General features: G+C 35.7%; 1 protein-coding gene across 4 annotated transcripts in view; it reads left to right on the top strand.

Annotated features, from left to right (window-relative positions):
- The window catches only part of SLC38A11 (solute carrier family 38 member 11), a 60,609-nt gene that overhangs the window by 31,289 nt on the left and 7,774 nt on the right, over positions 1-21,546 (top strand). For 3 of the 4 annotated variants that reach the window (XM_032286582.1, XM_032286580.1, XM_032286583.1), the window contains 4 exons: positions 8,723-8,793; positions 9,467-9,628; positions 12,986-13,098; positions 15,925-16,056. In XM_032286582.1, coding sequence (XP_032142473.1) covers positions 8,723-8,793; positions 9,467-9,628; positions 12,986-13,098; positions 15,925-16,056 — 478 coding nt within the window. The remainder of the gene's footprint in view (positions 1-8,722; positions 8,794-9,466; positions 9,629-12,985; positions 13,099-15,924; positions 16,057-21,546) is intronic. The other variant, XM_032286581.1, reaches the window with a different exon arrangement.

The following is a 21,546-nucleotide window of genomic DNA, read 5'->3' as shown; positions in this document are numbered from 1 at the left end:
TTATGGTGCCAAGCTATGCTAGCTTTCTACATTATTCATATTCTAAAAATTTATATTTCAGCAAAAAAAAATAGTATAAAGTTTTATGTAAATTTTAACTAGAAATCAGCTTTTTAATAAATTTATTTTTGAAGAGTTTATTTGGGTTTAATAAAAATTTGATCTAATAGAATATATACTTTTTAAATAGTTTCAACTTTTATTTTAGATTCAGGGGATACATGTGTAGGTTTGTTACATGGGTTTGTTGCATGACACTGAGGTTTGGAGTACAAGTGATCCAGTCACCTGTACAAATGATCCCGTCACTACTATGATAGTGAACATAGTACCCAATAGGTAGTTTTTCAACCTTCGCCCCTCCTTCTTTCCCCTCTCTACTATTCTGTGTTCCCAGTTCCAGAGTCTGTTGTTCCCATCTTTACATCCACATGTACCCAATGTTTAGCTCCTACTTATAAATGAGAACATGTGGCATTTGCTTTTCAGTTCCTGCATTAATTTGATAAGAATAATGGCCTCCAGCTGCATCCATGTTGCTGCAAAGGACGTGATTTCATTCTTTTTTATGGCTGCATAGGATTCCATGGTGTTTATGTACCACATTTTCTTTATGCAATCCACTGTTGATAGGCACCTGGGTTGATTTTTACATCTTGGCTATTATGAATACTGCTTCAATGAACATACAAGTGCATGTGACTTTTTTGTAAAGTGATTTATTTTCCTCTGAGTGTGTACCCAGTAATGGGACTGCTTGGTTGAATGGTAGTTCTATTTTAATGTATTTGAAATATCCCCAAACTGCTTTCCACAGTGGCTGAACTAATTCACATTCCCACCAACAGTGTATAAGTGTTCCCTTTTCTTCACAGCCCCACTATATCTGATATTTTTTGTTTTTCGAGGCTGGGTTTTGCTTTGTCATCCAAGCTGGAATGCAGTGGGGCAATCATGGCTCACTGCAACTTTGACTTTCTTTCTGGCTTCAAGCAGTCATCCTACCTCAGCTCCCTGAGTAGCTGGGACTACAGGTGTGTGCCACCACACCTAGCTAATTTTTAAATTTTTTGTAGAGATGGGGTCCCAGTTATGTGGCACAGGCTGGAGTATCTGGTTTTGTTTGTTTGTTTGTTTTTACTTTTTAATTATAGGCATTTCTACTAATATGAGATGGTATGTCATTGTGTTTTTGATTTGCATTTCTCTGATAATTATGACGTTGAGAGGTATTTCTTATTGGCTGTTTGTATGTCTTCTTTTGAGAAATGTCTGTTCATTTCATTTGCCCACCTTTTATTGGACTTATTTATTTTTTGCTTGTTGAATTAAGTTTCTTACAGATTCTGGATACTGGAACTTTGTCAGATACATAGTTTGTGAATAGCTTCTCCCATTCTGTAGGTTGTCTGTTTAGTCTGTTGATAGTTTCTTTTTGCTGTGCAGAAGTTTTTTCATTTAATTAGGTCCCACTTGTCAGTTTTTGTTTTTGTTGTGATTGCTTTTGAGGAATTAGCTATAAACTCTTCACCAAAGCCAATGTGGGGAAGGGTATTTCCTAAGTTTTCTCCAGGATTTTTATATTTTGAGGTCTTACATTTAAATCTTTAATCCACCTCGAGTTAATTTTTGCATATGGCAAAAGGTAGGGGTCCAGTTTCATTTTTCTGCATATGGTTAGCTAGTTATCTCAGTACCACTTGCTGGATAGGGAATCCTCTCCCCATTGCTTATTTTTGTCGACTTTGTCAAAGACCAGATGGTTGTAGGTGTGTGGCTTTATTTCTGGATTCTCTATTCCATTGCATTGGTCTTTGTGTCTGTTTGTGCACTAGTACGATGCTTCTTTAGTTAGTGTAGCCTCATAGTATAGTTTGAAGTCAGATAATGTGATGCCTCTGGCTTTGTTCTTTTTGCTCAGGGTTGCTTTAGCTAATGGGACTTTTTTTGTTCCGTATGAATTTCAGAATAGTTTTTTTCTAAATTTGAAAAATGATGTTGGATAGTAATAGTGTTGAATTTGTAGATTGCTTTGGTTAATATAGTCATTTTAATGATATTGATTCTTCCAATCCACAAGCCTAGAATGCTTTTCTCATGTGTGTGTGTGTGTGTGTGTGTGTGTGTGTGTGTGTGTGTGTGTGTGTTTTAATAAATCAGTTTTAATGGTTCAGGGTGATTTCTAAGAACAATTTTCCTGAGCAGCTTTATATATTCGTGTAAACCATGGTTGTGTACAGAACATAATCAGCATACAAGTGAGCTGGGAGTAAGAAAGTGGCAGAGCTTTCGGTGGTTGCCGGAGCTGGGGGAAGTGGTCAGATCTGCTTGTCATTAATAGCTTGCGGTGTGACAGGCAACATGGAGCCTCTGTTTTGTGTCCTCCAGAGCTCTTAACTCCCGGATGTGTCTGGCTGAAGAGGCTCTTACAACAAAAATGCAGCAGCCTCTGCCAGAATTGTATATTTGAAAGTGCCTCTGTTTAGCTGAAAGAGGTTGGGCAGGTACCATAGAGAGGCACAATGTTTTTTGAGCCTCCTGATCTAGAGGTTTAAGTTCTGATGCTCCTTTTTATCAGTCTGTGAAGACTGGAACTCCCTTTGATAGGACTTGCTACCTACTACCTTGCCTTATTGTTAATCACCTGTTATAAAGATAAGAGTTTGTCTTTCAAACTAGGATACAATTTCAGAGTGCAAGAATCCAAACTGAGACAATATTGCAAAATGAATTTAACTCTCCAACACTCTCCATCTCCAGCCACAACCTCCATAAACACAAACAGTTTCTTAAAAATATATGATGAAGCATTTGTTTAGATTTACCAGGTTAAGGGAAGCAATTAATTTTAAAAGTGCATGCTGTGCAAAGGCTACAAAATGCTATAAGCCAGTCCCTGTTTTTGTTAGTATTAAAATATTTTGAATCATTTTCAAAACACTGCTGTTAAAGTGATCTAAATTTTATAGTGGCCTTCATTATTTGTCTAGATCTTTTTAAAACTTTCTAAGATATTATAAGGAATCCTGCTTCTTTTCAATGTTGCTTTTATTTGCACTTATTCAATGCATTTATTTTTCTCAAAAGAATACATTCACAGACTAGGAGAGGTGGCTCACACCTGTAATCCCAGCACTGTGGGAGGCCAAAGCAAGGTGGATCTCTTGGGACCAAGGGTTCAAGACTAGCCTTGACAAGGTAACAAGACTCCCAGCGCTACAAAAAAAAAAAAAAAAAAAATTTTAAATAGCCAAGTGTGGTGCCATGTGCCTGTAGTCCTAGCTTACTTGGGAGTCAGAGGCTAGAGGATCTCTTGAAGCCAGGAGTTTGAGGCTGCAGTGAGCTATGATCACACCACTGCTCTCCAGCCTGGGGTTAGAGTGAGACGCTGTCTCAAAAATGAAGTAAAATTTATTAACCTGATTGTATAAAATCAAATGTTACAAATGGCTAATGAAATAGAGTATTTAATGAATACTACTCTATTCATTAAAATAGAGTATTTTATAGAGTATTCAAATAGAGTATTTAATGAATACTACTCTATTTAATGAAATAGAGTAGCCTCCTACCAAACCCCTTTTTAAATTTCAAGCCTTTTAAGCCTTATCTTTTGGCATTCACATTTCTCTTTCTAAGTAATATGATTGTAACTGCCTTTTTTGGTGTCACTGTTATCTTCTCTTACAGTAGATGAAGATTTAGCTCTCTCAAGCTGTCTTTCCTCTTCTTACATACATGGAGAATACTACAACTTTTAAAATTAAGTTTATGCTTCTCTTCTTGTACACTTCTCCTTTCTTTTCCCTACAGTTACCACTTAATTTTGGTTTTGTGTTTACCTGGATGTCTAGTTTAGCTTTTGAATTTGATCGTTTTTGTTACTTCTTTTCCAGATGCTCAAACATATAATCCATTCGTTTTATTATTTTCTTCTGAAAACCTCTGTCCCAGAGCCTTCTGTCCTGTCCTCCATTCTACACAGATCGCTTTCTCACTTCGCTCCCCATGATCCTCCTAGGACTTCCTTTTACCCTCTTTGCGTGTTGTATACCCTCTATCCATGATCCCAGACCTTCCATTTTTCTCTACTTTCTCCTTTTGTTGAAGCATCCTCTGTAGCTTTCTGGTATCTCTGAGTCCTGCACGTGCCAGGGTTTTGCAAAATGAATCATCTCTTTCTCATCATGAACTCCATCTACATGGTTGCAACATCTACTCTCAATAGTCACCAAGGAAGTATCCAGTTTCCCTTTCACAGAGTGTCTTCTCCTCAGATGTCTCTTCTCACACTATTCTCTCCCTCATGAATTTATTCCTCTTTTAAATTTCTTTAGTAGCAGTTTAGTGGGATCTCAGGAAAGAAAAAAGATAAACTTATGTGGCCCATCTCCATACATTTCATTGGATGTCCAAGTTTAAATTTTGATGATTAATTTGCATGGAGGTTTAAGTAAAAAATTAAAAATTTTATTTAAAATATATTTTCTGCCTTAGGGAAGTTATTTCATTTTGGTGGAGGGTGTATATTAGGCTGTAAATAGGATAGCAGGATAGGGTATATGTTCCAAGGCTATGTCTTGGAGCATATACCCTACAGATAAGGGGAGAGTACTGAGAATACACTGAATACTACTTCTTGATCTTGGTTAGCCCTCTGTATTCACAGCTTCTGCATCTGCAGATGCAACCAACTGGGGACAAATATATTGGAAAAAAATTAAAAATAACAATATAATAATAATAGTAAATACAATAATCCTAGGCTATTTTATATTTAAAATTTTAAAATATTATATGACAACTATTTACATAGCATTTACATTGTATTAGATATTGTAAGCAATCCAGAGATAATTTAAAGTATATAGAAGGATATGCTTAGGTTATATGCAAGTATTAAACCCTTTTATGTCAGGGACTTGAGCATCCATGGCTTTTGATATCTAACAGGGAGTCCTGGAACCAATCCCTCCCACATACCAAGGGACAACTGTGGATGCATGACCAATCTCATCTTCCAGTTTTTAGTTTACCTCTATATTTTTAAATGTGTATATAAAATTTTTTATTATACAGATGTTTTATAATTACCTTCTGTTGATTTTATTAACTTTATTGTAATTTTTAATATTATGGTTTGGGGTTTTTTTCAGTTTTAAATTTCTTTTCCTCCCTCAATACTTTATTTATTTTACTTTATTTATTTTGAGGCAGGGTCTTACTCTATTGACCAAACTAGAGTGCAGTGGGGTGATCATGGCTGACTGCAGCAGCCTCAAACTTCCAAGTTCAAGTGATTCTCCCACCTCAGCTTCCCAAGTAGCTGGGTGTATAGGGGCTCACCACCATGCCTGGCTAATGTTTTTATTTTCTGTAGAGCCTGGATTTCCCTGTGTTGCCCAGGCTAGTCTTGAACTCAAAGCGATCCTTCTGCCTCAGCCTCCCAAATTCCATCGTGCCCAGCCTCAATATTGTATTTTATTCTTTTATTTCTTTTTTTTTTTCTGTTTTTTATTACTTGAATTTAAAAATTAATTTGGGGTAAATCGATGTTTATATGATATTGAGTCTTCCCATTCGTGTGTATGGATATGGTATATTTCTCCATTTATTTGTGGTTTTCAATAAAAGTATAACATGACATTAAAAACATCCACATCTTTTAAAGTATTTAGTGTTTTTGTTGTCATTGCCACTTAAAAAAAAAAAATTTTAATTGGTTGTTATTTGTGTGCACCAACCCTCTTGATTTTTTGTGTATATTGAACTTGTATCCAGTAACCTTGCTGAATATTCTTATTAATTTCAAGTGCTCGTCAGTAGATTTCCCTGAATTTTCCATAGATGTAATTATATTGTGTAAAAATAATTTACACAATCTTTCCAATGATTACACAACTTTTTACTTATTTTATTGAATTTGCTAGGAATATCAATAATATATTCTGGATGCAGTGATATTGAACATCCTCTCTAGTTTCATCCTTAATTATAATATTTCTAACTTTTCACTTTAAATATGTCATTTGCTGTAGGATTTGGTGGACATTCTTTATCCAATAAAGGAAGTTCTATTTTATTATTAGTTTGCTTAGCATGTTTTTCAAAATGAATACTGAGTTATATGCTTTTCTATAAATTTTGAAATGGTCATAAGCTTCTTTCCTTCATTAATCTGTTAATGTGGTAAATTACACTAATATCTATCAATATCACAGCTATTAATAAATACTGATTACATTAATATTTTGTTATTAAACTACCTTTGCGTTTATTGAAAAAAATTCTTAGTCATGATTCCTTATCTTATAAATTGCTTGATGGCATTTGAAAATATTTCATTTCATATTTTAGCATTTACAGTTCAAAGTCAAAAGATCTATAACTTTATATTTTCATCCAGGTTGAGTATCAAAGTTTCAGCAATCTCGTAAAATATACCCAAGCACTTTCCTCTCTCTCTCTATCATTTTTTTTTTTTTTCCTGTACAACTGGTTGTATCCGGAACTCAATCCTAGGCTATTTTATAAATGATTGGAAAGCCATATTCAATATCTGTTTCTTTCTCTTTCTCTAGATTTAGACATATGCATTTTCCTATCTGTAACATCTTTTTTGGCACTTTCCGTCTTATAAAATCATCATCATTAAGATGAACAGAGAAAATCCAAAATTATCTCTAGGTATTGTTTCACACTCCGGGAATGCACTTAAGGAACCATATGGACCCGGGGAAAGATTTAAATGGAAGGGAAAAAAATGAAAATGAAACTTCTACATTTTATTACTAATATAAGATTTAAAAAGTAGGACACCACCACAATCTGTACTGGGGTTGGGGAACAGGGATGAATATTTTCCAAGTGCAAAAACCGTAGAGGGAAAGCATACCATTTAAAACATATTGCAAAGTTAGAGAATCTTCAAGTTTCTACAACTGTTAGTGCTGCCTGATCTAAATCATTTTCTAAGGATCATGTACAAAATATATATTTTTTCACGTTAACATTGGAATTTAACAGGTATGCTGCTTTTAATGTCGACTGCATTTAGAGTAGTGGAGGCAGCAGGTGGCAGTAGCTCCCACTCCAAAAACTGGGAATTGGAGCAAGTCTCGTAATAATCCAGGGCCTCCCTTGCAGGCCAGCCTTTCTGTAAAGTTTCTTTGTGTCTATAACTGCTCATTTCATATGTGGGAAAAAGATGATATAATGCGTAAATTCCACAAAGTGTGGAAAACAAACAAGAATTTTTCGTGTGTACCTTCTTTACATAGAGAATGAATAAACAAACTTATGAAAGAGACGGGTCTTCAGCTTTAGAATTTCTCTTTTTTATTGAAAACGCCCAGTGCCTTTTCACGCTTCCTAGGAATTTCCCAGTTCTTTTTTTCATGCATTACTTTGAGTCTCACTCCAGCCTTCCCTTCCCAGGAAAGTTGACCATATTTTTAGACTTTTTTGCTACCGTCATTAATAACACTGGATAATAATATTAATACTAATGATTGTTTATTGAACATGTGCTCTGTGATAAACTCTCTTCCAGAAGCTTTACATATTTTATCTCAATCTACACAGTAACTTAATGAATTAGACACTACAATTATCCTCAATTTATAGATGTGGAAATTGAAGTCCTGTAACCTGCCTAAAATCACACAGCTAATCAAAAAACCATTCGCCAGAATACTGCAAGCGACCGCTTAAAACTCAAAGGACTTGGCAGTGCTTTCTATCCCTCTAGAGGAGCCTATTCTATTATCGATAAACCCTGATACACCTCACCACCTCTTGCCCCCGGCCTATATACTGCCATCCTTCAGGAAGAAGGCCAGAAGAACAATGGAGGCTAACTGACCTTAGAGCCTTTGCTGTTCATCATGACGCAGGGTGTGTTAGTCAGGTAGACTTATCACTGCCAATACCAAATATTTTCATTCCACTAGGATGTAGTCTGTTTCAAACTGTTTAAAGTGCAAATAGTTCCAAAATTCCCTTGAGAAATACATCTACAGGTGGGAATTTGAGGCCACTGTCTGTTGGTTCAGCACAGAAAAAAATATGGGAATGAATAAACCAAGAAGATAAATCTCAACTTCTTCACTCATTATCCGCGAAAGCTTGGCAAGTTATATCACCACCCAGAGCTTGATTTTCACCATGTGTTAAATGGTGATAATAATACTTGTGTTATTGTGAAAATTAAATGAGATAACACAGTAGAGTTTCCAAAAGATAGTACAACCACAATTAGTATTAGTTCATGTTTCCCTCCCTCAATAAATTGTAGTGCTGATGAAATTCTTCCTGGGTAGGTTAAGCCTGAAAAAAGAGGGGAATCAACAGCAATAATTGGGTGTTATTAATTTTTATATCTGCCTCAAAAAGTCTCTCAACTAGTGAGTGCATAATAAGTGCTTGCTATTAAATTGATGACCAAATAAACAAATTCACAACTACATAGTCTGGATATTTTACATATGTAAAAATAGAATCTCTCCAAGTATTGATGTACATTTTAGAGGACTGGAGTTAAGAGATAATGATTATGCTCCTGGGAAATTTATTTATGATTACACAAGATAAATGGGAGCCCCTTATTAATTTCTGGCTTGAGGACACTCAGTTTATATTTGTAATACCATTTCTTGTTATCTGATATACTGATGCTTGAATTTATTTAACCATTTATCAAGTTAACTGATTCTTCTTCTAGACCAAAAACAGAAGATGCTTGGGTATTTGCAAAGCCCAATGCCATTCAAGCGGTCGGGGTTATGTCTTTTGGTAAGTATATGGTTTCGAAGGCCCTTTCTTAATATGGAGTTGTCTGTTCCATGAAAAAAGTGCTGTGTTTCATATTTATGTCTGGATAGCAGATGTCCTAAGTTGTAGATTTCCTATTAGCAGCATATGATCTAGTTTGTGCCAATATAAAATTAGGCTCAAACTTTTCTCACTCATCACTAAAATTTGCTTCAATTTGGAGAAATCCATTTCTTATGCAGAAAACTCATTACAGTCATCTTGTTTCTTAACTTGGAAGGCTAGCAAGTGTTATGGACTTCTTCAAACCTTGCACACAAAGTATTATAAATTGGCCAGATGTCTAAATCTACTTTATTATGTCCCAGATGGCAAAGGAAGCCACGGAATGAAAATTATGGTATTTAGATTTTCCTTAAGATGGGAAGGGTCATTAGGAAAAGGAAAATGAGAGAGAAGGTTGGACTGGCCTGGTTTATATCAAGAGTGAAATGAAAAGATCATATAAGCCTGATGTGAATGAATGGTCTCATTTTTAGAGTTATTAGAAAAATTATTTTCTGACATATTAATAAATTCATATATTTAAACTTCATTTCATTGACATCTAAAGTAGCACATGTCTTTGAATTTCAGAACTAGAAAGAAAACCCTAGTGCTTGCTTTAATAATGCTCTCTTTTTTTGTATTGCAGCATTTATTTGCCACCATAACTGCTTCTTAGTTTACAGTTCTTTAGAAGAACCCACAGTAGCTAAGTGGTCCCGCCTTATCCGTATGTCCATCGTGATTTCTGTATTTATCTGTATAGTCTTTGCTACATGTGGATACTTGACATTTACGGGCTTCACCCAAGGTAAAATGAGAGATTCAGTTATGGTATATTTTAGTATTCATGTGCATTGGTACAGGTATACCCAATGTTCTGCTTATTGGTACAGGTATGCCCAGTGTTCTATTTCAAAGATTACTCTCTTCCACTCCTTCTCTCTACCCTCCTGCCTCCCTGCTGTTGGTTTGCTAATTTTTACCTTTTTAAACTCCTCAGTTTAGTTCTGCAGCCCATACCCTCTCCTTCCACACTGTCACTTCCCAACACTTGATTTTTGGCTTTTCTCCAGGGCAGCTTCATTTTCAAAGGTACCAGTGGCCTCCCAATCTTCAGAGCAAATAATCTTCTCGATTTGGATTCTCTTTAATCTCTCTGAATCACTTAACAATACTGAACTTCCTTTCTTTGCTCAAATTTTCCTCCCTTAGAGGAAAGAACATTACTATATTATCATTGTTATTCTTTCTCTCTGTTAATTTTTTTCTTTCTTTTCTTTTTATCTACCCTCTCTAATCCCCCACTCCACTCTGTTCCATGCCACCCAGATAATGGTCTCAAGCATATTGTTTGCTCTTTTCTCAACAAATTTTCCAGATGCTTTCATTGTTTTAATTCTAACCCGGACTTTTCTTTTTGTCGCCAACCTGCTGCCTGTAGGACATTTCTACTCAATTGTTCTATATTTGTCTTAATCACAAAACATCATGTTTCCCTGTAAACCAGACCTTTTCTTCCTCCTTCCAAAGATATTTCTCTGTTTTTGCATTCACCCAGCAGGCCCAACAACTGAGCAGTCCTCCCTTCTACTTCCCTCAGCTCTTACATTCAATCATTGATGTAGTGTAATAATCAGGGCAGTCCAGCAATGGGCTGTGATTTACATATTTCATAGCTCTTGCAGGTCTATTATCTCATTGACCTTCAGACAACCCCTTGAAGGGAAGTGGAATAACTAGTTTTACTCCCTGATTAAAACACAAAGAGATGAAGTAACTTGCTCATGTGCTGTCTGGTGACAAACTAGAAAACAAGTCTTCTGACTCTCAGGTTCAGTTTTCTTTCCATTCTCTTTCTGCCTCCCCTATTTTGGTCAATCATGACCCTCTGAAATTTGTCTCTTTGCCTCTAGCTCTTCTTAGCTTAGTTTTCTGAAAACACTTGGGTGCTCTTGGGAGGAAGGCTGCCTTGTTTTGAACAGAGGTTACAGATCATTATGATTTTGGGCAAATATTTCTTAAAATGAAGAAAGATGGCTTCAAAAAATAATGACTGACAAAATTCCAATGCAGCCAAAAATATAATACATTCATGTGCCACTAGAGTGCAGTAACAAAGTGACCTTGAAAGTTCTGATAAGAATGGTGCTCCAAAACATTGCCATGTATCGCTATTGCTACATAGTTTACCAAGCCAAATGACCTATGGGCTCTGGTCTTTACAGGACCTTGGTTTTTAAATGCCTTTTCTATGAGACATAAATCTTTTTTGTTAGTCAATCTTCCTGGAGTTTTTGTCAGTGTAATGGCTCATATAAAATTAAATCTTTATAAAACAAAGCTGACAGGTGTTTGATGTTGATTTCCCCCTAGTATTTTAATTCTTTAAAATACATTCAGATTCAAGCTGCCATAAGCTGACATTGTTTCTCCAGGCCACTTCTCCTTGGGCAAATCTAGTCTAATTTGTACAAATTGTGTTTTTCTTTTCTAGCCTCTTTCAGTAGATAAATTTCAACTTGTGAGGCAGTGGGAACTCTGGATTCTCCTTGACATTTCCAGTGACGTTTGAAAAGATACTATGGCTCATTTTTTTAGTGGTTAGTGAACAGGGAACTTCCATCCTTTTTTCTTAGAGAACTGGAATCTTTTCAATCGACCTTGAAGCAGGTTTCTGCCACCTTTACTTTGAGTTTTAATGCCCTCCTACCCAAAAGGGAGGTTCTAAAGTAATGTACATTTGTTCTAGTTGATGGGGGGAGGGGAGACAGTCACTTAAAATACATCTTGGGAAGAGGCAAATTATTTAGGGTATTCAGCTTTGTAATGAAAAAACAATACAGAGGTATTAGAGTTTTTCTTCTTTTTAAATGTTATAGTATGGAGTGACTTTTATCTAATTTTCAATTAAGTATAATTTTTAAAAGTAACCACAATTTTAACATTTAAGCGTGTTACAGTCAGAAAATAAACAAGCCCAAATACTCTGTTTCACCATTAGTCATTGTTTGTTTTTTAATTATTTTTATTTATTCCATGGACTACTGTGCAGTTGTAGGTAATTGTTTTTTGATACGTGACATCTGTGCCCTAATTAGATCCCTTTATTTCTTCACAGACAGCTGAGAAATATAGTCTCTAAATAAGAATTATTTCAAGGTATATTTAGTCCATCTTCTAGTCTGAAACTTATTAAATTTAAAGTTCTTTCTGGGAAATTGTCATATTTTCACAGTTTTGAATCAATGCATTTACGCTTGGGCTCATGCAATGCCATGAAAGGCAACGTATGTATGAAATTTCTTTCATGGCCCCAAGGTTGCGATGAAACCCTATAGCATGATACACAGGAAATTCAGCTCCCCAGATGTGCTGGTCTACTCTTCCTTTCAGGATTGTTCTTGATCTAAGAATAGCATTTCAAAAGGAAATTTGTTTATTTTAACAGACTTTTTAAAAAATGATGAAGTCACTTACTCACCAGAAACAAAGACCAGAAGCCAATTTATAAAGCCAGTGTCCAAGAATTTAGGGAGTTGATTCTGATGTAAGAAGACAATGGATAAAGTATTTTTCAGAATTCAATAAAAAAATTTGCAGCAAATCTACCAAAAACAAATAATAACAGAAAAACCAATGGTGATGGATTTATGTTCATGTGGAGCATGTACTGGTTTAAATCAGTGAATAACTACATGGTTATTGAATTCAAAAACTTATATTTAGACCCAGTTATCTATTCACTTAACTAAATGAAATGAAGTTTATGGAGATTCGCTTATAAGTCATGTGTCACTTAATGACAGGGAAACATTCTGGGAAATGCATTCTTAGGTGATTTCCTCATTGTGCAAACATCACAGAGTGTACTTACACAAACCTAGATGGTTGCACCTATTACACACCTAGGCTATATAACATAGCTTATTGCTCCTAAACTATAAACCTGTACAGCATGTTTCTGTCCTCAGTTCTGTAGGCAACTGTAATGCAATGCTATTTGTGTATCTAAACATAGAAAAAAACAGTAAAAATACAGCATTGTAATCATATATGTGGACCATTATGCGATGCGTGACTGTTAATACCTAATATTTCAATTATTAGACAGTTACCTCAAACACTTAGTATCTAGTAAATAAACTTATTTTATATTATTATCTAGGAGATTTATTTGAAAATTACTGCAGAAATGATGACCTGGTAACATTTGGAAGGTTTTGTTATGGCGTCACTGTCATTTTGACATACCCTATGGAATGCTTTGTGACTAGAGAGGTAAGCACAGTTTCTTCCCAACACTTTACCCAGCTGGTCTCTCTGCCACATTTAATTTAGGAAGATTTATAAATACTGCAGTTTGGCAAATTTCCAAGGGCATGACAAATGGTATAACTTGTAAATTTTTCTTTTCTGACTTTAAAATGTCAGAGTTTAAAGATGAATTTAAATTCAGATGTTTACAAGACAATTTTTCAAAAGTTGGGTTTGAAAATTAGGTTCGGCGGTTTGAATTATATTACCATGAGCACAAATGTTTATGCAACTGCATTCCAAAGTGACTGTAAGCCTTTAGCAATAGCCAAACTAAAGTTGCTGCCTTTAAGGCATTCTTACAAAGAAATTAAATACCAAGGTCTAAAACATGTTTTACAAAACTGTCTTTTTCCTTAGATGTTTTATCAGTCAACATGTATTAAAGACACTGTAGATTCTACAGTGCTCTATGGATTCTAACTCGTTTTGTTATTTTTCAAAAACTAAAATATCTTATATTCCATGGAGAACCAAAATTTAGCTGAAACTTTTAGCTTTATAGATATACTTTATTTATATATTTATATATGTGGATGTATATATTTACAACTATATTTAACATATAAGTAATCACATAAATATATAGAATGTTATTTACATATAAATATATTTTATTGTCAAAGCCAGCTCTAAATTGCATTATATATTCCACCTGGATTTGTAGAGAAAGACTAGCCAAGAGAGAATTCATTCTTTTGGTGTAAAATTGGATAACATGGCCTGTCAGGAATCCTTTATGCTATCAGCTAAAACTCCACCATACCAGTTAGCAGTAAAACATGATCCTGCTTCACAGTGGGTCTTTCAGGGACCACACTGAAAAGGGCTCAGTCGTAGAATCTGTTCCTAGAGGCTGTTTGTGCAGTGCACCATGTGAAAGAGTCTAATGTGCAAAGTGAAATATCTACAGAGCTTTAAATACATTCAGTAATCCGCAGGCTTCTTGAGGCAGGCCAGGGCTTACCCTAAGCCAGTTCCAGAGATAAGGAACTGACCACACAGCGAAACAGAAGAGGGAAATGTCCAGCACTGTGCATGTCCTTTACAACTAGCACTCCTCTCCCTTACACACATACATCTCACAGGCCAGTTCTCTACCTTGACTACAAAGGAGAAATAGACTGAACTATTTTTTTTTTTAATGTAAGAGCCCTTCAAAACTGTACTGGCTATTGTTAGATGCAGGAAATGGCATCATTTTAGCTTCTGCCCAGTACTTAGGTTCAAATCTGATCTCTAGATCAGTAAGAACAGATGGTGCATTCTCACGTGGTTTCTAGTAAACTGCCTGTAGGCGGTCTGAGTCACTTCACCTGCACAACTTCTGTCTTTCGTACTTGAAACTTGAGTTTCCTTTCTAGCTGCTATGACAGGAAGACAGAACTAAATCAAAATCTCTGCCACGATAGCAAATACTCAGCAGAGGAATGGTGTCTATACCATTCCCTTCTCTTGCTCTTCATTCTGCATGCACACACACACATACAGACACAAATGTACAACTGACAAAAATGTAATCGAACCGTTTCAATTCATAAAAGCACTGAAAAGGCTGTCTACCCTTAATAAATCTTACTGGCTGCCTCACTAAGTGATTTTTCACTCTCACAATTACATCATAGAGGCATCTGTAAAAATGGATTTTAAATAAGATAATATTTGGAGAGACATTACAACTTCTGTTATTAATACCACCATTAAATTATTAGCAAAGTCTTGGCAGTATGTGACATATGGGAAGTGTTGCATATCCAGGCAGCCCAGCTTAGAGAGATGACTTCTTTATGATACCTCAGCGTGTGACCCTCTCCTGTCATTTCCAACTCTTGCTTCACTGTTATTTTGCACAGTGTCACTAGTCATTCAGACTATCTTCTCTTTACCCTCCATAGATATCGTTCCTGTTCTTATCTCTTTGCTGTTTTACATGCTCTTGCTTCAGCCTGTAATTCTGCTCCAAATCCTACCAAGGTAGGTCAAGCATTTCAGGGGTGCTGTAAAGGAGATTACTCTAAGGAGACAGCTCTAGATACTTAAAGCTTCTTCTAGTCCTAAATTCTGTTTGATCTTTTTTGTCCTGTTATAAATTGATCACAACTTGTTTTTTTAAGTTTGACTGTATGCCTCCAAGAATGAATTCTTGAGAAAAGGAATCATTTCCTTGGCATTGTATCTTTGCAAACCATATCATAGTGTGGGACACATTAAGTCGGCCATTTTTTATTGCTTTTCTGATCTGAGTAGTAATGAAAAATGGTGATGAACTCTTCCTCATTTTTGGTGAGAAAAGGCAAGATAAAATAGACTTAAATTGTAACAAATAGGAATTCGTTTATATAGGATTAATTTACTGTTAGTAAAGGATATTAAACATCCAGTACTATTAAAGGAAATGTGATAGCTACTTTTTAGAGGCCATGCAAATAATCTAAATAGTATGTCTAGTGTGTTATAGCAGTAACCTTGTTGGACTCAAGAAAAAAGGATAAGATAACTTTCCAAAGTCTCTCTTACACTTGAAAGACATACGTATTGAAACATTGGTATGCCACACTATAGATCTGTAATATAATCCACTAATAGTTCAGGAAGGAATACTTGTTATTGATATGCGTGTCTATATTTAAGTACTTCGGAAAAAATAGAACATTCCTAGTGACTTGAGATTTGATTAATAGTCTTATTGGTAGTACTTTATATACTCCTAAATGCTATTATGAAATACTTCCTCAATAAATCCTGCATGCCTTTCAAAGTCCCTCTCATAATAATCTGTTTATTCGGCAGGTGATTGCCAATGTGTTTTTTGGTGGGAATCTTTCGTTGGTTTTCCACATTGTTGTAACAGTGATGGTCATCACTGTAGCCACGCTTGTGTCATTGCTGATTGACTGCCTTGGGATAGTTTTAGAACTCAATGTAAGTACATTTAAAGATTTACCTTTTCACTCTAAATTTTTCCTTAAAAGATGATGATTACATTTAACATAGGATATATTTTCCTTAACAAAAATGTCACTTTTTGAAGTGGAATGAAAATATGTTTGTAATAGTAAATATTTTCAATGATGATTCTGTGTGCTTTATGGGACTCTATAGTTTTAAAGCCATGGTTGTTTGGAGACATATGGGGTCGTCACGACTGGGTAGGCAGTGCTGTTGGCCTCTAGTGGGTAGAGGCCAGGGATACACATCCCACCGTGTGCTGGCCTCTCACAGCAAAGAATTATCCCATCCAAAATGTCAATAGTGCTGAAGTTTAGAAACCTTGGCTTAGAGTACTTTCGCATATTTCATTTACTATATAATACATAGGTGTTACTAAAAAATAACTATAAATTAAGTGGATTTTGACTTTGCTGAATAATAATATATCTAGTGAAATTTATGAAAAATATGAAAGGATTTGAGTTACATCTATTCACTCGCTATGACATAATTTATTTTTCTTTAAATATTTTTCTCTCTCCAGACCTTTCTTTTGTAGTCTGCACTGCCATGATATAAACAGAAGTCCTAATAATATCACAGCTGAATTAATCCCAGCTCTGTTTCAACTATCATATATTTAAGTTCTGCTTTCACTTTATCGGCATCCTGCTAAAAAGTTTCCATCTTCCTACCAGAGCAAGCATAAATTATGTTGCTTCTACAGGCTTGTCCTCCATGTAAAGTATTTCCTATTTACTTCCCAAAATCTATGCTCAGCTCTTGTCAGTCTCATTTTTTGGCCTGTGAATAACTCATATCAATTCTTTCCATTATTCTTTGTCTTATCTGCTTTTTATTTCCTATCATGATTATTTTTCTTTCATTTCTATCCAAATTTTACGAAGACCTTAAGATCCAGTACAACTTTTAATTCCTTTATTCACCAATCATATATTTATTGAGTAATTACTATGTGCCACACAATAGAATATGAGGATGAATGCAATAAGACAGGATCTATGCATTCTCACAAAGAAACATAAAAGTCCAACTGCAGGGTCCGGGCGCGGTGGCTCAAGCCTGTAATCCCAGCACTTTGGGAGGCCAAGGCGGGTGGATCACGAGGTCAAGAGATCAAGACCATCCTGGTCAACATGGTGAAACCCCGTCTCTAGTAAAATTACAAAAAACATTAGCTGGGCATGGTGGCGTGTGCCTGTAATCCCAGCTACTCAGGAGGCTGAGGCAGGAGAATTGCCTGAACCCAGGGGGCGGAGGTTGCGGTGAGCCGAGATCGCGCCATTGCACTCCAGCCTGGGTAACGAGCGAAACTCCGCTGCCACAAAAAAAAAAAAAAAAAAAAAAAAAGTCCAACTGCAATATAGATGATGAAGACAGAGGAAGCCGGGCACAGGGGCTCACACTGTAATCTCAGCATTTTGGGAGGCCAAGGTGGTTGGATCCCTTGAGCCCGGGAGTTGGAGACCAGCCTGGGCAACATAGCAAAGCTCCATCTCTACAAAAAATTATCCAGGTTTGGTGGAACTGCTGTAGTCCCAGGTACTCGAGAGGCTGAGATCAGAGGATTGCTTGAGCCCAGGAGTGGAGATGGTGCCACACTGCACTCCAGCCTGGGCAACAGAGTGAGACCCTGTCTAAAAAAAAGAAAAAGAAGAAGAAGAAACCGCCAGAGGGAAGTGGATGGATTCCCAAAACACATTTTTTGAGAAAAGATTGGCACAATTTGGTAACACAGATTTCATTGGGAAGACATGGGACAGAATGACTTCTTGGTTTTATTCTGTGGAACTAGAATAATGATGCCATTTGCTAAGCCAGGAATGGAAGTTGTTCTCCCACTGCAAAGTGGTTAATCTCCTTCTATAATCCATACAGAAGTTCTCATCAGAATCACCCACCATTTAGCATTTATTGGTCGTGCATCACAGGGAAGGGAAACCTGTATAGTTGGGATCCCAAGTCATCATTTACTCATTTCATTGAGAAATGAGGCATAGGTGAAGGTATTATTGTCAGTTCTCAAGTTACTACATCCACCAGATGCCATTTTGATTTGAAACTCCATACAAAGGCAGGTGGGAATTCAGTCAGGGATCCTACTGGGGACTTTCTTACAAATGGAAAGTAGAGTGCAGGCAGTTTTCATAACCTGAGGGAACTGGAGAATTGTCTTTTCCACCAACAGTGGAAGGAAGGAAAACTCATAGGAAAGTAAGCAAGTGCCGAAGTTAACTTTTACCTTCTTCCCGATTTTGCACAGGCCAAATACCATAGGAAAATACATCTTATGTTAAATGTAATCATCATCTTTCAAGGATGATTACATCCTAAATAATTTTGAGTAGGGCCACTAAAAATTATTTCACATACCAACCTTGATTTGTGTAGATGGATCACTGCTACATTAATGTGCTGACTTAATTTATGTATTATCTCGTGTAATGTATTAACGGTCTATAACCTTTCCTTACCTAACAATTGGTAAGCTCTTTGAAGAATACTTAACCACCCCCTCCCTCCTCCATAGTATTTGGCACAGTGCTAAGAACACAGTGCTCAAAGTATTGCATGGGTGATTGCACCTTGGGACTACAGTTCAGGATCTATTTCTATAAATATTCCTAGACATAAGATACTTTCTGTAATGTAGTACCAGGAAATGAAGTGTTATAAAACATGGTTGGTGTTGACGGTAGTAGTAATCTTTCAGCTATGCTGTGGAGATAATCAGCATAATGATCTCCAAACCCTGTTTTTTCCTATTTTACAAATTATCTTGTTTGAGTCCATAAATTTGTTTGTTGATATTTTAGGATTTTGTTGTGAGACAAAATATATTTATTACCTGAACAGTCACTACATCTTCATAGCACAACAATTTTTTTTGTTTTCAAGTTAATCAAGTGCACATATATTGCTCATTTTTTCAGAAATGGTATATTTTTTTGTAAATCTAACCATTACTTTCTGTGAAGTTAATTACTGATCTCCATGGCATTTGCACTACAAAATTGTAGGCACATAATCTATTAAATATCCTCTATTATATTTACATTGGAAACTTTTTTGGTTAAGACAGAATTCTGGTATTACAGAGGAGTCATAGAAGAGTACCTTGTGAATACCTATTACAAAGTCAAGATCTGAGCTGGTCCTGGAGGACTATTTTTAAAATTTAACATATAATTCAAGATCTTTAGATTTTTTTTAAAGATCTTTAGATGTTTTAAAACCTGATTATATAGACGTACATTAAAAATTAGAGTGCTAAATTGTCTGTTATGACATAAGAATCCAAGACAATTACACTAGTTTTAAAACACTTTGTAAGAATTAATAAAATCTAGGATCCATTCTTAGACCACTTGAGAATATGTGTTTTTCACCTCAGTAAGCCTTTTGGTGTGCACAATAACATATTCAAATCTTACTCAACTCCTTTTTGTGTGGGCACTTTCCATGTCTAATAGAGCCAAATCAAGCATCATGTCTGTCAGTAACTAATACACACTGGATCACGCAACACATTAGAAGTGACAAAGCATGCTGTGTTCTGCTTCATAATAATAATGTGGGCCAAGAGCTATGGCTCATTATATGTAATAATACAATAATAACATCATCATCATCATAATGTGGGCCAGCACTTTGGGAGGCTGATGTGGGTGGATCACCAGAGGTAAGGAGATCGAGACCTGCCTGGCCAACATGGTGAAACCACATCTCTACTAAAAAATCCAAAATATATTAGCCAGGTGTGGTGACATGTGCCTGTAGTCCCAGCTACTAGGGAGGCTGAGGCAGCAGAATCACTTGAACCCAGGAGGCAGAGGTTGCAGTGAGCCAAGATCACCTCATGACACTCCAGCTTGGGCAACAGAGCGAGACTCCATCTCAAAATAATAATAGTAATAATAATGTGAGCTACCATATATTGAGTACTTACTCTGTACCAGGTACTTTGCATGCATCATCTACTTTTATCTATATTCAGTGGACAGATGAAGAAACTGAGGTACTGCATGATTAAATAGTCTGAGGCCATTCTAGTTACAAGCCAAAAAAATCAAGATTTGAACACAGGCATTTGGACCCTAAAGCTCACATTTTAAATCATTATACTGCTCTGAGATTTCCTAAGCATAAGATTTTAAATTATGTAAAATAATTATTCTCATTTCTCTATCCACTTTCTTAAGTTATAAAATCTATGCATTGAGTTTATCTGTAAGAAAGGTTAAGAGTAATCTATGCTACATATATAGAGACTTTAATAATGGGTTAAAACATACCAGGAGATGAAATAAAATGGAACTAAAAGGTTTTTGTCTTAATAATTTTTAGTTAATAACTTTCATCTTAGTAATTGTAATACTTTAGAAATGTAGCTAATAGCTTTTATCTTAGGTAACAATTTTAGGACTTTATTCTTTTTCATTTTGGCGTCTGAGCTTCACAGATGAGATTAATAATGAGCTTCACAGATGAGATGAATAATGAGCTTCACAGGTGAGATGAATCAGATCTTGCAAAGTTAGGGAAATGCTACTATTTAGTATAACCAAATAATATGGAATAAAATGATTTGAGATTGTATTAGTTATTAAATTTAAAAAATTAGAACTTTGCTTTCCTTTTGTTTGTTTGTTTTCATGGCAATAGACAACAATGAAATATTTTTCCAAAGCAAACACACACTAAGTTTTTAAAGGTTTCATTTTAGAAGCAAATCAAATAAACGTAAGTACTATTCTTGGTAACAAGAATCTAGCATCTTAGCACTAATGTTGCTATTAGAGAAAAGAGGCATCTACAGTAATTGGGCCCTATGGGTTTCTGCTTGCCTCAGAACAAAGAGAGAAAATGAAGCAGCTGGTGCCTGTGGCCAGCGTAACCAACTCATCAAGCATTGTATGTAGTTTACAGTGGAAGGAAGAAAGCAAGCCAAATGCCAGCAAGAGCCCAGATAGAGAAATACAGCCTTCAGGGTGAGCGAGCCATAGTCCCAGTTGCCAAAGATTTCCTGAGCAAGAGAGACTTTCTTTTTAAAATATACGAGTGAATTACAGAATTTAGACTGATTACAAAGTAGAAATTTAAAAGATGTTTAAACATTATTTTATTTAGTTTCCAGCTTCCTTGCATCATTTGACAGATTTCTATACAGATAGGAAAGCTTAGACCCTTTTTCAATCTGTACTGGCAATAAAAATCTTCAATAGCTTCTGTTCTTTCTCTCCAGCAAGCTGCAAAATGCCCTGGCATCCATAGTGTTATTATCAATTAATAAGTACTGTCCCACCTTTATAACTTAGACTATATTTTGTTGTCTTTTTAATAAGCAGTTATGGTTTTGTATCCTGTCAAGCAATTTCAGAAATTATTCCAAAGTCAGTGGTGTATCCTTAAGCAAGTCTACATTAAATAGAACAAATAAGCCAGACTAGTTCATAGGGA

The sequence above is a fragment of the Sapajus apella genome, unplaced genomic scaffold, assembly GCF_009761245.1.
Source record: "Sapajus apella isolate SASKATOON/1434 unplaced genomic scaffold, GSC_monkey_1.0 scaffold18, whole genome shotgun sequence".
Taxonomy (NCBI): Eukaryota; Metazoa; Chordata; class Mammalia; order Primates; family Cebidae; genus Sapajus; species Sapajus apella.
The sequence above is the reverse complement of the archived record's forward strand: the minus strand, read 5'-3'. Positions and strand labels throughout refer to the sequence as shown.